We start from the raw sequence: 17,065 nt of genomic DNA, 5'->3' as shown, positions 1-17,065 counted from the left end.
TTGTTTAGTTCTTTTTTTTTTTTTTAATCAAAATTATACATTTTATTAAATTCAGGTTAATACAAAAATACAAATACATTTATCTCCTTATTGAAACAATTACCCCAACCCCCCCCCCTCCCCCAATTTCTCTCCCCCTTTCACTCGGCATTACTCGTCCATTTATCTATTGTCCCTTCTCCCTTATTTTCATACTATAATCCATCCAAATTTCTACATATCTACTCGTCTTCCTAAAATCTACCCATTTTACCCAGTTATTTGTAAAACTCTCTGTCTGATGTTCCTCTCTGCTTCCCAAGCACTCCATATTATATATATATATATATATATATATATATATATATATATAATCTACTCTTTTACACCAATCTCTAATTGTAGGGCTTTCCAATCCTAACCATTTGTCGGGGGGATTGTACCCTTTGCTGCGTTTAGAAGGCTTGGGACTATCGTACTTTGGAAAAGTTTACCGATTTTATGGAATAGACAAACCCAAAGATCATTGACAATATCTACTCCTGTGATCTCCCCAATGCATTGTTGCACCGTCTGCCAATAATCACTGATCTTAGGGGTTTCGTGTTTTTTTTATACCCCTCCACTTTATTATGCTGACAGTGACAGCATAGCTTCAAGCAACAAGACAGGGATGGAACGATAGTGATGTAGCATAAGATGAGTAACATAAAAACTGTGGACCTGGAAACATCCAGCCTTATTTACTCCTCATTTGTTTAAATCCATCAGTACATCTTTATGCATTCCCAGCAGACAGAAACTATTAAGTGAAGCTTTAATATTTTCTCATTCGCCATACAACCCTATTCATCAGCCAATCACTAGATAAATGTATAATTAAAACAGAACATGTAACTCCTTATTAATGCATGGTCCGAGAGCATAATCAATAAACTATTATAGTTAGAGAAGGAAAACATACCTTATCATCTGTGATATATGCCATGTAGCCTTTACTTGCGTATTGATCATTTGAAGGGAACACTTCCATTTTTCTTACAGGAGATCCAAATGTTGGGCCCAAGAGGGTCTTTCTAACATAGGGAAACAAATGAACATACATATAATGTAGCTAAAAAATTGGGCACATCTTAGCCAAACAGTCAATCCTGCCTGTCATGCTCTGAATCCAGCTAATCCGTGATACTTTATACCATTACAGTGTAAAGGGGTCGCGCCAGAAATGCAATAGGGATGATTTACTAAAGGCAAATATACTGTGCACTGTAAGATGCTCCAGAGCTTAGTAAATTAGATAAAACCTCACTTTACAAAGAATACCCAATCACATGCAAGGGAAATAAAAATAAAAAAAACATTTTTGCTTGCACATGATGAATGATAGATGTCAGCAGAACTTCCCTTCAGATCTAGAGCAACTGCACTTGCAGTGCACAGTACATTTGCCTTTAGTAAATCAACCTTAATGTATCCACCAGGGTCAGATTTTCATCACCAAAGTCTGTAAGCATGCAGTTTTACCACCCTAAATAATACTCTCCGCTAAGGTCACCTAGTTTACACAGGACATAGACTTGACTTCTTTGTGCATTCTTTCTGATGATGGAACAAAAATATGTGACTAGTAGTTAAACAGGGAAAAGCCACCTCTTTGCCACCTAAATGCACTTACCTACCTAATGGTACATTTGGTTTTTCACCCACCACTACTATAAAGACATAGCTCCCAACTGTCCCTGATTTCAAGGGAATGGCCCTGATTTGCCTTGATAAAGGCATCACGCCGAAACGCGTAGGAAAACCCAGGATATTCTCCCTATAGATCCAACGCTAAAACAAGAAGCGTGGACAGATAGAGAGACATACCACTGTCACCATATCACCATGTCACAAAACTTCTTACTTTGATTCACTATAACTTATGGGTCTATAACCCATACACCCAATGTATATGCTCTTCTCCTCTTTATATATATTTTATATATACTTGTATGTTGTTAATTCAAATAAATTGTATAAAACCAACAACATTGTATTAGCCCATAAAGTCCCAAAACTCTTGGCTTGAGGCACCAATCTCTCCTTCAAATGGCCCTGATTTGGAACAAAGCCCCTCTGTCCCTCTTTCCTCATCATTTGTCCCTTATTTTGGTCTGATCTATATAGTTGTATAAAAAATGCACTTTTTATCTATCGAAAAGTGTTTCCCAGTGCTAAAACCTTTCATGCAATTCCTAAATTGCTGCATTTGTAAATTTCAAAAGCCAGTATAAAGGAATAGTATTGGTAAAAAAAAAGCACTTGTGGGTTTAACTAATCATTTTTTTGTAGAAGTCTCCTTTAAGGGGGTGTGGCAGGGGTGTGTGTCCTATACCTACATATGTTTGCCAATATTTGTCCATCGTTCACATCTCAAAAAGTTGGGAGGTATGTAAACATGGTATGACATGCCCCTTTGTATTACTATCAAAATCACATTGGCCGAAGTCAATTCAGAAATCTGACACAAATTATGATTATTTTAAAATCGAACACTGGGATTACACCCAATTCACTATGTTACAAATTCAAACACTACAAATCTGATACATCACATTCTTTGTTAAATGTAGAATGTCAGAATTTTTAGAATCAGATCCAGTTCAAATGAGTGTGATATGTCACATGGTAATACCAAAAACAATGAGACAGTATGTTACTGTAACCAATCCGGTCCGATTAATTTCTCAATTGTGAAATTAGAGCTGACAATCATAGTAAATAAGTACCTATTTACTATGATCATCAGCTACATCAAGTGGTCATAATGTGGTATTTTCCTGATTTACACTATTCTTACGAATGAAGGACATCCAACCTGGAGAGAAAATAGCCTAGTAACTAGGGTTACACCGATACTGTTTTTTCTATTGGCATTGCGAGTACGATTACCGATACTTTCGGTCATGTACCCGCCAATACCAAGTAACGATACTTTGCTGTGTGAGTTTCGTCAATTCCAAATGGTCGCATGCAATTTCCCCCACTGCTCCTGTGTGTATAGAAATGAAAAAGCGCCATCTAGTGAGCAGTTTAAAAAATGTTAGAATTCACAGTACATATCTGGCCACATGCAAAATAATCTACATAGGTGTTCCGGTTCGCCGATGATAGCAAATCATGGCCACTGGAGGAGAAATTCCCATACCCCATGGGTACAGGGCTGGCCCAAGACATTGTGCTGCCTGGGTCCAAGAATGAAATGCTGCAACCCACCCAACAAAAAAAAAACCATGCCTAACAAAAGGCCCCCACATCCATTATTTTATATAAATATAACATTTAGAAAATATAATGTATACTGTTATCTTCTTACATAACCCACCAGCGGACCAGTCCACCACACATCCACTGTCTGTCCTCAGTCCTGTCACTCCTGTGTCTGCTGTGCCCACCACCCAAGAAGATCCAGCCTGCCCTGCGTGAGATGGAGTGCGCGGATGTCTGAGGTCATTGCGCACACCACGATCACATGAGGGGAGTTCCCAGGAGGAGACACTCTGCCTCCTCATACTCATCAGTTTGCACTATGGGCGGCAGTATGAGATGGGGAAATGCCACCCGTAACATGCCGCGAACTGATGATACACAAAACTGCTGTAAAAAAAAAAAATCTTGGGAGTCAAATTGCTACCCCTCTCCAAGTTCTGACTGGGTCCAATGGACCCAGTGGGACCCATGGTAGGGCCAGCCCTGCATGGGTATAAGGCAGAAGTAAAGTCAGCTTGGATGCAGACCACCTGGGGTACTGGAACTTCTCTTCCAGCGGCCATGATTTGCTATCATCGGGCGGACCAGAACACCTATGTAGATTATGGCCAGATATGTACTGTGAATTCTAACATTTTTTTTAACCTGCCCACTAGATGTAGCTTTTCCCTTTTTATACACACACACACAAACACACACACAGGAGCAGTGGGGGAAATTGCATGCAATTTGCGCCAATTCATTTTGTATTGATGTAAATCAGACAGAAAAGTATCGGTATCCGGCAGTGGCAGCCTGTCCATTAGGTGGCGCAGGGGCGACGCCCCCCCATCCATGCGTCCGGCCCCCTAATCTACATGCAGGACGCCAGACGCATGGATTCCAATGGGTTTTTTTTTTTTTAAGCACGTGATTAGAGCCAGAGCCTCTAACAGGCTTCAAAAAAGGGTGGGCTGAGCCCACCCAGTTGTGTTTACAATAGTGAATGAAGATTGTCACACGGATTCTCCTCCTGGCCAAACAGGAAGTGGGTCCTGAGACCCGTTTCCCGATTGGCCAAAAGGAGAAGCCATGCCATTGGCCAAGGAGGAGGAGGAGGAGGGAGGAGATGCAGGAGACTGAGGGGGAAGCCGCAGCCGCTGCCGCCGCCGCCGCTGCCCTCCACATGTCCAGGGTGAGTGAGCCGGCGACCGGGGGGAGGGGGGGGGGTTATGGTGTGCGGGCTGGTGTGGTCCGGGGGGGGGTATGGTGTGGTCTGTCTACCGCCCCCCCCCCCCCAGGCCCATGGAGCACCAGCCGCCACTGGTATTCGCTCAAATGCTTGGTATTGGCATCTATACCGATACCAGTATTGATGCATTTCTACTACTAATATTTTATTTTGTTAGCTTTGCCCAGAATGCATATACATGCAGATTTGCAGGATGAACAGTTTTGCAAATTTATTGTAAATAACATCCACATATTAATGTAATAATTTCTTTGAACGTGCTCTGCAGCTCAATGAGTTCCACAAATAATTCCTGTTGCTGTCCATTCAGCCAGTATCTAATTAGTATTACGTATCAGAAGCACTGGTACATCAGTATACAGTATATCAAGGAGAATTGTTTTCTATAATAAGTACTCTGTCTGTATTAAACATTCCACAAATATGAAAAGATCTGGGCAGAATGTTTGTATGCACTGCATTACTCATCCTCCTACACATTTCCGAGTGCCACATCAAAGAGCAGCCAAATATCAAACATTCTTTTTCTTATAAAAAAAGCATATAATATGTCTTCACTTATTTAAAATGGGACTATGATTAAAATTCACACTTCACACAAATCAATACAACATATGTTAGTATTGCTAAGCTTCATTGTTATTTTGAATATTATTGTGTCTCTTTCTTGCCATGCATGGAATCATACTACTCCACATGTCTCTTCTGAGACCTATTGTTCACTTGCTTCTTTCTACCATGAGAATTATCTATCTTTCTCAAATTAGAGACTGCAGTGAATAAATTGTTCATTCAGTCAGTCAGAGCCCATCTGCAAGGTTTGCAGTTGTATAACAGGATTAGCAATGTACAATTACTTTAAAGAAAGCCATAGATGACTGAACAGGTTGCAGGAAAGAAAATCGCTCGACTTCCCTATCAACCCAGTCAGTGTGGATGGGGGAATTCTTCCCACAGCGCCATTGTGGTCTGCTGGTGGGGAGTTGGCAGAACACAATGATCACTGCTGGTGGGGAGCCTTCCCTATCGACAGAACACAATGATCACTGCTGGCAGCTATATCCACCGACAGTAATCTCATGCAAAAAAATCTGACAGGCTGGTTGTACTGAAAGCGGTTGTAAACCCTATAAAAAAAAAAAAAAACCTGCAAGACAAAGGCATAATGAGCTAGTATGCATCGCATACTAGCCCATTATGTTTAACTTACCTTAAAACGAAGCCCCGACACGGACCCCCGGACATCGATGCGGGCGCTGCCATGATCCCTCGTCGTCTCTTCCGGGTTCGGCGGCTCCGGCGCGCTGATTGGCCGGAAGAGACGGCTCCAGCGCGCTGATTGGCCGGAGCCACGATGACGTCACTCCCGCGCATGCGCGCGGGAGTGATTTTTCCGGCAAGCTCCCGGCAAGTTAATTGAAGGTCCCCCCGGACCTTCAGAGCGCATGCGCCGCTCGCGCGAGTGGCTGCATGCACTGTAAATATCTCCTAAACCGTGCCGGTTTAGGAGATATTATTTGTACCTACAGGTAAGCCTTATTATAGGCTTACCTGTAGGTAAAAGTGTCAAAAAGCGGGATACAACCGCTTGAAGTTGATCATGGATTGATTTCAGGACAACCAGCCTGCCCATTGATATATCAAATCTCGGCTGGTCCCTGCTGAGCTGGCCAAGATTTGATCCATCTATGGCAGACATAAAGCACTACTGAACAAAAAAATAGAGCCTGCATATGTAATGAGCAAATATAGCTGCCCTATGTGAATATAGATTTACAATCCACTGTATATTTAAATTGTTATTAAATCCCCAAGAGTAAAATCAGTCTGTATATGCAGTAAAGCATGCTTGTTATACTCACTGTGGAACCTAAGGGGTTAATCCTCTGCATTGTGTAAAAAAGCTCTTTGATCCTGGCTTCTCTGATCCTCACCTTCTTCCAGTGTCCCCTATTCATCTCCAGATAGTACAGAGGGTAGGGGGACAAGCTGCACATGCTCAGTTTGCTGTGTTATGCTAGAGAGGCTTTTTTTTTTTTAAGAGAGTGCATGTGATCAGCACAGGGCCATTTAGCACTGTCCAGACAGAGGGTTAGGGGTCCTGCATCCTCATAGGACAGCTAGTGCAGTATGAAAACTCCTCCTACAAGCTTTAACAAGACACTGATAGACGTCACGAGACTGCTATATACTGCTGATGAGAAAAGGTATTTAGCCGTTTATATTTACTAAAACTATTTCCATGTTCTGTGTACTGTGGGAGACCAGATATAGTGAATGCAGGGTGCTGGGTTTAGTAACACTTTAGAAAATACACTGAGCAGATCACATGCATTGGGCTTATTTCTTTTGTACACAGATAAAGGAAAAATAAATTATTTTCAGCTATTATTGCTAAGTTTATCTTAGAGTAATTATTTTATTAAAGCTGAACTCCAGGCAGGTATTATAAAAAACACCCAAAAAGTTTTTTAATTAATAATAAACCAATTGTGCAGCACTCCAAAATTATGAATAAAGAAAAAAATTAAATTTGAAATGTCCGTTAAATAAAACAACATAAGTGTTATAAAAAGTCCCAGATAGAAACTTCAGAGGTCCCACAGCCCTGATGGAAGCAGAAATCCTAAGGAAAGCCAGGTGACACCCTTTACTCTTATGTTCTGCTTACCGGAAGGGATGTGACCCTCTAATAGGAGTGGGCAACACAAAGATGGCCCATCTTTGATGCTGGAATAGACCTTCTTTGCCGGCATTTGTCATGCTGGCTGAACCCATGTTGGATGTTTTGCCTAACTTTCTTGATGATACGGCGCCTTGAAAAGTATTATTCCACACTTCCAAATTTTCCACACTTCCAAATGTATTTATAGGGATTTTATGTGATAGACCAACACAAAGTGGCACATAATTGTGAAGTGGGAGGAAAATGATAAATGGTTTTCAAAATTTTTTTTACAAAAAATATCTGAAAAGTGTGGCGTGCATTTGTATTCAGCCCCCTTTACTCTGATATCGCTAACTAAAATCTAGTGGAGCCAATAGCCTTCAGAAGTCACCTAATTAGTAAATAGAGTTCACCTGTGTGTAATTTAATCTCAGTATAAATACAGCTGTTCTGTGAAGCCCTCAGAGGTTTGTTAGAGAACCTTAGTGCATAAACAGCATCATGAAGGCCAAAGAACACACCAGACAGGTCAGGGCTAAAGTTGTGGAGAAGTTTAAAGCAGGGTTAGGTTATAAAAAAATATCCCAAGCTTTTAACATCTCACTCGGCACTGTTCAATCCATCATCTGAAAATGGAAAGAGTATGGCACAACTGCAAAACTACCAAGGCATGGCCGTCCACCTAAACTGACAGGCCAGGCAAGGAGAGTATTAATCAGAGAAGCAGCCAAGAGGCCCATGGTAACTCTGGAAGAGCTGCAGAGATCCACAGCTCAGGTGGGAGAACCTGTCCATAGGACAACTATTAGTTGTGCACTCCACAAATCTGGCCTTTATTGGAGAGCGGCAAGAAGAAAGCCTTTGTTGAAAAAAATGCAAATCTTTTGACAGGCAAAACAGTTCCCAAAAGCATATGCCAATTGTTTATTTAGCGGTTTGCCTGAAATTTAGCTTTAAATATAGAGATTTGTAGATTAGCTACGGGAGTTATCTCTGCAATGGACTGTCTCAACTCAAATTAAACTTCCCTTCTTCTACTGTGAACACCACAATTGACTGCAATTTATGACATCCTCTGCCTGCCATAGTACTTTTGAGTCCATTTAACCCTCCGCCATTTCACCTAGCCTTGATGAAGGGGGATAGTGTGGTACAGAAAGGTGTTGGCTGTCTTTTGATTTGCTTGTCCTAACCAGTTGAACATTAAAAACTTTGGACTCCTAAGGATTTTTTTATTTGGCAGTCTCTTTGACCTATTACACTAAAGCCCCGTACACATGTACCGATTGTCGGCCGTAAATATTCGGCCGACGACCGATCGGCCGATTGTATGCTTGTTAGTATGATGCTTCCGACAGCCGACAGCGCATTTTCGGCCGAACAGAATCGGGTGTGCAGGCATTAAAATTTTTGTTGGCCAACACTAGAATGGCCGATTGTTTGCCAGTCAGTACAGATTTCGGCCAACAGACAGCAGATTAGCAAGACTGGGCATGCTCAGAAAAGAAAAAAAACAAGGAAAGTTACCCATCACATGACATCACTTCTGCAGTCGGCTGTTGTTGGCCGACAAAATTCGTGTGCAGTCTTTTGCAGTTTTCAACAGACACGACAGCCCTGGACAAAAGACGGCCGATCGTTCGGCCGACGATCAGTACGTGTGTACGGGGCTTTAGACATTTCTATTCTGATAGCCAGAACCGGGGGTTGTCAGAACACCTAGTGCAGCTGTGCATGGTTGCCAATCAACTTCTAACTTTAGCTTGTTTAATTAAGCTTCGACAAAAAAAAACTGGAAGCTGATTGGTTTCTATGAAAAGCTGCACCAGATATTGCACTTTCCAGCTTTAGTAAATCAACCCGTGCGTGCATTTGATTAGATGCAGCCGCTGATTGGTGGTCACTTTGAAGGGTGTTGGAAAGGGAGGATGCGAAGAAGGTCATTTTGAATTTTGCTTTGCCGTGACCACGTTACCTCCAAGATCGTATGCCGGACGGTGCGGTATCACCCAAGTGTCGGCAAAAGTGAATATCGGCCCTCCAATAATCGGCTTTGCCGATAATCGGTCGATCCCTAGTGCATAGCCACATAAACATTGATTTTGTTTTTCTTTACCCATAAAGAAGAAAACACAGAGAAGACATGCTTTGTGATTTACCCTATACAGTGCTTCTACTCACCTGCACATTTTAGTAGTTGTGTTGTATAGTTTCATTTTATACTGATCATTGCCAACCAGAATAAAATTTTCTTTTGTTAAAGGAGGGTACCATACTAAACACTGTGGAACCGCACTCTGGTCAATGCGGTCACTGCTTTCGATGACTAGATTGTCTTTACTGCTCTTGATAATATTATACTCCACCTATTGGAGAGAAAACCATGATAGCATCAGTAACAAACAGTTTGGGGAACAATAAAAAAAGAAAAAAAGACCCTGTGCTCTGAAAAAGAACTAAAACAATTTTGTGTAATTGTGAATACAAAGAAATTACATTTGCATTTCAGAAAAAATATACATTAGGACAAATGTTCAGCAATAGTTGTGCTTATAAATATACATCACTGCAATCTACCTAGTAGTACAGAGCGGGGGCACAGTGGTTAGCACTTTCACCTAGCAGCAAGAGGGTCACTGGTTCAAATCCCAACCACGACACTACCTGCCTGGAGTTTGCGTGTTCTCCCTGTGCCTGCGTGGGTTTCCTCCCACACTCCAAAGACATGCTGGTAGGTTAATTGGATCCTGTATAAAAAAAAAATTGGCCCTACTGTGTATGTATGTGAGATAGGGACCTTAGATTGTAAGCTCCTTGAGGGCAGGGACTGATGTGAATGTGCAATGTATATGTAAAGCACTGCGTAAATTGACAGCGCTATACAAGAACCTGAAATAAATAATAAAATAAATAATAAATACCAACCAACATCCGATCCCTTCCAAGAGATGCAAGTCTGGGTTCATTGCTATCCAGGTGAATGCCAAACATTATACTCTGTATTGGTCTATAGTGACTTTGATTCCTGGCTAAATATTCCCAAAACGTATACCCATTTTGTTTAGTCAGTTGAAACACTGTTATTGTGAACTCTTCATCCTGAAACAAGAGAACACATTTCCTTTATGAGACATGTATGACCTCCAGTATGTATGAGACTGTGTTGGTAAATAGCAGTGATATCTGGTATTACTGATTACATTTTACTAATATCACTAAACTGCTGAAGGAATTTTTAAAGTGGAGCTAAACTCTGCGATACTTACCTTCAATGAAGGAGAACCTTCAATGGTCCAACGTCCATCACCAGCATCTTCTACCTGGAGTCTTCTGGATACCCGGCTGTTTGGCCAGCAAGGGATGACATCACTCGTTCACATGCACAGGACATATATAACTACAGAGGATAGCGCACACATGCAAAAGAAATAACTATCAAATATAACAAGGCAACTAAGACCTGATCAAAATGAGTAAAAATGGGGATTTGGTCCCACCATATGGCCATATTGTGCTCAAGCCCACCACTACGTCAAAGTACCCCATTGTCATTGGGTCCACATGCAGCAGACAGCCATCCTGCCATGCAGGCTCTGTGCTGGTATCTACACTGAACTGAGCTTTTTATTCCAAAGAAGAATATGAGTAGGCAGGTAGGTCTGCATGTCTCTTCTGCAATAAAGGGCTTGCCTGCTCATAAGACTTTAACCGGTTGCCGACCGCCGCACGACGATATACGTTGGCAGTCAGCCCCGGCCAGGCAGCCCAGTCAGCCCCGGCTCGTTCCCCAGCAAGTCCGTGCATGTGACCGGCGGACCCGATGTCCGCCGGTCACTCGCCGATCGTCGGTGCAGAGGGAGAAAGGCAGGCGGCTGATGTAAACAAGCCGCCTGTCATTCTCCCCTGTGTAGAAACAGTGATCATACGGTTCTACTATGTAGGACCGTTGATCACTGTTCCTACACTTCAGGCCACAGCCAATCACAGTAAGAATCACGCCCCTAGGGACACACACCACCCCTCCCTCTCAAATAAAGTTAACCCCTTCACTACCAGTGTCATTTTGCAGTAACAGTGCATATGTATAGCACTGATTACTGCAGTAATGTCACTGGTAACCCCAAAAGTGTCAAAAATGTCAGTCAAGGGTCCGATCTGTCCGCCGCAATGTCGCAGTACCGCAAAAAAAATCGCAGATCGCCCCCATTACGCGTTAAAAAAAAAACATCAAAAATGGCAGAAATCTTCCCCTTAGTTAGTAAACGCAATAACTTTTTGCGCAAACCAATCAAAATACGCTTTTTGCGATTTTTTTTTACCAAACATATGTAGCAGAAAACAAATTGGCCAAAATGTTAAAAAATTTTGATTTTTACATTTTTTTGGGGGAATTTCATATAAAAAAATGTGAAAAATATTGTTGTTTTTGCAAAATTTACGCTCTTTTTTTGTTTATAGCGCAAAAAGTAAAAATCGCACAGGTGATCAAATACCACCAAAAGAAAGCTCTGTTTGTGGGAAAAAAAGGACATCAAAGTCGTTTAGGTACAGCGTCGCACGACCGCGCAATTGTCCGTTAAAGTCACGCAGTAAAAAAATCACAAAAATCCCCCTGGTCAGGAAGGGGGTAAAATCTTCCGGGGCATAAGTGGTTAAGATGTTAAATATAATTAGCTTTCTGTTTTCTACCATCAAAATGCCTAAACAGGCAGCTTCCCTACTGAGGAGCTTTGCAAATGATAATGAGGCCTATTGTTAATAATCACATTTTACATAAAGCATATCTAGGGACAAAATGTAAAATCATTCACATCGGGCTGGTGCCAGCATAAGGCTGCTTAGGCAGCTGCCTTAGGTTGCCAGGATAGAGGGGGTGGTAAAAACCAAATCCCCAGCCACTTGGAAAAGTCACCTTCAACTGTGTAGGGAAAAACCCTTGCACATTTACTTCCTTGAATTCTGTGACACATATTCACCATGTCCTGCGATTAGGCACTGCTGTGTCACAGAAATCATAGAGCCTGCCTTGTGAACTACAGAGGTGCTGAGAGGAGAAAAAGCAGACAGGCAGAACTCACAACATAAAAGGAGATTTTTTTTAAGCAGGCTTATATTGGATTGTCAAATTTTATACTTGACAATCCAATATTTATTTTATACCATTAGCATTGTAATAACAATACAAGCAACATATATATTTATACCTATTGCTTGTATTGTTATTACAATGCTGATGTTATAAAATAAAAGTGTATGCTATGACCATAGAAATCATTTAATAAATGGGGCATCCACATAACCAAAATAAATGATTACTGTGAGAAATAAAGTTAACTTGCGCTCCTGCTCTCCTTCATGTTATGAAAAGACAAAGGATCACATCATTTCTGGCTACCGAATCCTTGTGGTTTTTAATGCCACTGAAGACTGCAGAGAGTCTATTGATTCAATCAGACTACATCTAGTAGAAAATTAGCAAGGCACAAACACTGTGCATCACAACTAAGCAGAGAGCAATGCCTGTCTATGTAACAATGAGCAAATATGCCTTATCCATGCTTTTGCATAATTACGAACATAGATAAATAGGTTTTTAACCACTTGCCGACCGCCGCACGACTATCTACGGCGGCGGTCAGCCCCTCACAGGCAAAGTGACGTAGGTCTACGTCGCTCGCCTGTGAGGGTTTAGGGAGCGAGCGCGCGCCGCCGGAGGCGCGCTCCCGCTCCCGCGTGGTCACGGACCCCCCCGCGCGTGTGACCGGCGGACCCGATCGCCGCCAGCCACTCTGCGATCGGCGGGGGAGAGGGAGAAAGTCAGGCAGCTTGTGTAAACAAGCTGCCTGTCATTCTCCTCTCTGTATGAGAGCTGATCACATGGATCTACTATGTAGATCCATTGATCACTCTGCATACAGTTGAAGCCACAGCCAATCACAGTTAGAATCACGCCCCTAGGGACACACACAGCCCCTCCCTCTCAAATAAAGTTAACCCCTTCACTACCAGTGTATTTTTACAGTAACAGTGCATATATATAGCACTGATTACTGTAGAAATGTCACTGGTAACCCCAAAAGTGTCAAAAATGTCAGTCAAGGGTCCGATCTTTCCGCCGCAATGTCGCAGTATCGCAAAAAAAATCGCAGATCGCCGCCATTACGCGTTAAAAAAAAAAACAACAAAAATGACAAAAATCTTTCCCTTTGTTAGTAAACGCAATAACTTTTGCGCAAACCAATCAAAATACGCTTTTTGCGATTTTTTTTACCAAACATAGGTAGCATAAAACAAATTGGCCGAAAATATTAAAAAATTTTGATTTTTACATTTTTTTTGGGGGGAATTTCATATAAAAAAAAGGGAAAAATATTGCTATTTTTGCAAAATTTACGCTCTTTTTTTGTTTATAGCGCGTGATCAAAAAATCGCACAGGTGATCAAATACCGCCAAAAGAAAGCTCTATTTGTGGGAAAAAAAGGACGCCAAATTCGTTTAGGTACAGCGTCGCACGACCGCGCAATTGTCCGTTAAAGTCACGCAGTGCCGAATCGCAAAATACCCTCTGGTCGTTTAGCAGCCAAATCCTCCGGGGCTTAAGTGGTTAACAGAAAATGAAAAGATGAGTCCTGCAGTGCACTTTAAAGTATTCAAAAAAGTAAGATATAAACATGCCAATATAGTATCAGTCAGTGCTTCCAAAGGGATCAGGGGATTGCCAAAGGCACCACCATCCTAATAACCTAATTAAACATCAAGAGAAACAAGATGGACTTTTTAGGGTTCATGCACACCGCATAGTTGTTGCCAACATTTGAAAAAAATTTCCAGGGACACTTTGCAGCACAGCTATTAATTACTTACCACACCCACTTCCCTGAAGCTCCACCCACTCCACATAATTAATCTCTGCCTACTTATTATCAGATTATAGGGTCTACTCAATAAAGAGAGAATTACAGGAAATTGAAAAGGGAATTTCAAACTTAAAGCGGAGTTCCGGGCACAGAAAACATTTTTCAGTGAACATACCCCGGGACAGTCAGGGCTAGTACATTCCACATTGGCTAGCCTCTGATCTGTCCCGGTTCGCACTTACCTGCAAGATGAAATACTCACTTATAAAAATTCTTCCACAGCGTTGCCATCTCTCTTGTGGGCAGCTGAAGCCGGCGCGGTCCTCTTCTGCGTCTTCTTCCGCGTCCTCTTCTCCCAGAATGCGCCTGCACCGGCCCCTCTCGTCACTTCCGGTGCGGCGCTGCATTCCTCCACAGCTTCTGGGCATCCCCCCGGAAGTGACGAGCGGGGCCGGTGCCGTCGCATTGATTCCTGGGAGCGATGACATTCAGCTCCCAGGAATCATCGCAAGACAGGAAGTGACAGCGGAGCCGCGGCGCTGAGGGAGGAAGTACACTGAGGTGAGTATTTTCGATCTTCAATTACAAGGTGAGTAAAAAAAAAAACCTAACTATCCAATTCCTTTTCAGGTGAAGGAGAACTAGCGGACGGACACAAAAAAAAAAAGATCGATTTTGTGCCCGGAACTCTGCTTTAAGTAACAGAGCCAAAGTAGCAGAGTTGGAATAATTCTCCCATTTAGCTGCACTACTTCTGCCTAAAGTTTAGAATTCTCCTCACAATTCCCTGCAATTCTAGAGTGTCAAATGTGCTCAGGTGTGACCCTACAAAAAATGTAATATGTAAATATAAATAAATTGCAAGGGACAGTATAAATTACACGGGACAGGCTTCTATTTGCCGGGACTGTCGCTGCAAAAACAGGACAGTTGGCAAGTATGACACCGCAGCTAAAAGAAGCAGCTCCTACAGGCTTTTGAGCTTTTTTGAGTTCTCATTTTTCCTGCATGTTAGCCAATGTGTCCATGCACACTTTGGCTTTTTCAGGAGTTTACACGCATACAGTGGCGTACCAATGGGGGGGCGGCCCGCCCCGGGTGCCACTCACTGGGGGGGTGTCAGCGGGTGTGTTCAGACAGATCCCGCAGTGTGAAGGCAGCTGCAGTGGCAGCTCCTTCAGTCCGTGCGGAGCCGCGGCGGGAATAAGGGGGCGGAGCCGCGGCGGGAATAAGGGGGCGGAGCCTCGGCGGGAAGAAGGGGTGGAGCCTCGGCGGGAAGAAGGTGAGTGCCCATTGCAAAAGTGTGTGCTGGATAGGGGGATGGGGCTGCTGCATATAGAGGAATTCATCTTTCTCTATTCTTCCTGCAGCTTCCTGCTGAATAACCGATTCTCCTCCTCTCCCTCCTGCAGGAAGAATAGGGAAAGATCAATTCATCTATATGCAGCTGCCCCATCCCCCTCCTATACAACTTCTTTTGCTGGCCCCCCAAAGTTCTTAACCTCCTCCAGTGCTCCTAATCCCTCCCTCAGTGCTTTTAGCCCCACCCCCAGTGCACTAGACCCCCCCTGCTCTTTACCCCCCCATGCTCTTCAGCTCCCCACAGTGCTTTCTCCCTCCCCCCAAGTGCTCCCTGTCCCCCCCCCCCAGTGCTCTCCACCCCCCTGGTTTTCCCTGCCCGCCCCCAAGTGCTCCCTGTCCCTCACCCAGTGCTCCCTGTCCCCCCCTGTGATCTCCACCCCCTGGTTTTCCCTGCCCGCCCCCCAAGTGCTCCCTGCCCCCCCCCCCAGTGCTATCCACCCCCCTGGTTTTCCCTGCCCGCCCCCCAAGTGCTCCCTGCCCCCCCCAGTGCTCTCCACCCCCCTGGTTTTCCCTGCCCGCCCCCCAAGTGCTCCCTGTCCCCCCCAGTGCTCTCCAACCCCCTGGTTTTCCCTGCCCGCCCCCCCCAAGTGCTCCCTGTCCCCCCCAGTGCTCTCCAACCCCCTGATTTTCCCTGCACACCACCCAAGTTCTCCCTGTCCCCCCCAGTGCTCTCCACCCCCCTGATTTTCCCTGCCCACCCCCCAAGTGCTCCCTGTCCCCCCCAGTTCTCTCCACCCCCCTGATTTTCCCTGCTTGCTCCCCATGTACTCCCTGTCCCCCCCAGTGCTCTCCACCCCCCGATTTTCCTTGCCCACCCCCTAAGTGCTCCCTGTCCCCCCCAGTGCTCTCCACCCCTCTGGTTTTCCCTGCTCGCCCCCCAAGTGCTCCCTGTCCCCCCCCAGTGCAATCCACCCCCTGCATCTTCCAATCCCCCTACAATGCTTTCCAAACCCCCTCTTAATTCTCTCCAGTCCCCCCCCCCCACCGTGCCCTTCAGCACCTCCAATGCTCTCTGCTTCGTCTGTGCTCTCCGGCCCCCCTAGTGCTCTTCTATCTTCTATCATGTCCTCAGTCTCTGAGCATCTCCTGTATCATGTCTGTAGACTCTGACCATCTACTGTATCATGTCTGCAGTGTCTGACCATCTACTGTATCATTTTCTCAGTCTCTGACCATCTCCTATATCATGTCCTCAGTCTCTGACCATCTCCTGTATCATGTCTGCAGTGTCTGACCATCTACTGTATCATGTCTGCAGTCTCTGACCATCTGTTGTATCATGTCCTCAGTCTCTGACCATCTCCTGTATCATGTCTGCAGTCTCTGACCATCTCCTATATCCTGTCTGTAGTCTCTGACCATCTACTGTATCATGTCTGCAGTCTCTGAGCATCTCCTGTATCATGTCTGCAGTCTCTGAGCATCTCCTGTATCATGTCTGCAGTCTCTGGCCATCTTCTGTATCACGTCTGCAGTCTCTGACCATCTCCTGTATCACGTCTGCAGTCTCTGACCATCTACTGTATCATATCCTCAGTCTCTGACCATCTACTGTATCATGTCTGCAGTCTCTGAGCATCTCCTGTATCATGTCTGTAGTCTCTGACCATCTACTGTATCATGTCTGCAGTCTCTGACCATCTACTGTATCATGACTGCAGTCTCTGACCATCTACTGTATCATGTCTGCAGTCTCTGACCATCTACTGTATCAT

At 43.9% G+C, this 17,065-nt stretch overlaps 1 protein-coding gene across 2 annotated transcripts in view; it reads right to left on the bottom strand.

Moving 5' to 3' along the window:
* CFAP251 (cilia and flagella associated protein 251) overlaps positions 1-17,065 on the bottom strand; it is a 116,216-nt gene that overhangs the window by 28,787 nt on the left and 70,364 nt on the right. For both annotated transcript variants that reach the window (XM_082251471.1, XM_082251470.1), the window contains exons 15-17: positions 10,056-10,229; positions 9,312-9,496; positions 944-1,055 (exon numbers count right to left, since the gene is read on the bottom strand). In XM_082251471.1, the coding sequence (XP_082107597.1) occupies positions 944-1,055; positions 9,312-9,496; positions 10,056-10,229 (471 nt within the window). The remainder of the gene's footprint in view (positions 1-943; positions 1,056-9,311; positions 9,497-10,055; positions 10,230-17,065) is intronic.

The sequence above is a fragment of the Pelophylax lessonae genome (assembly GCF_965119305.1).
Source record: "Pelophylax lessonae genome assembly, chromosome: 1".
NCBI classification, from domain to species: Eukaryota; Metazoa; Chordata; class Amphibia; order Anura; family Ranidae; genus Pelophylax; species Pelophylax lessonae.
The sequence above is the reverse complement of the archived record's forward strand: the minus strand, read 5'-3'. Positions and strand labels throughout refer to the sequence as shown.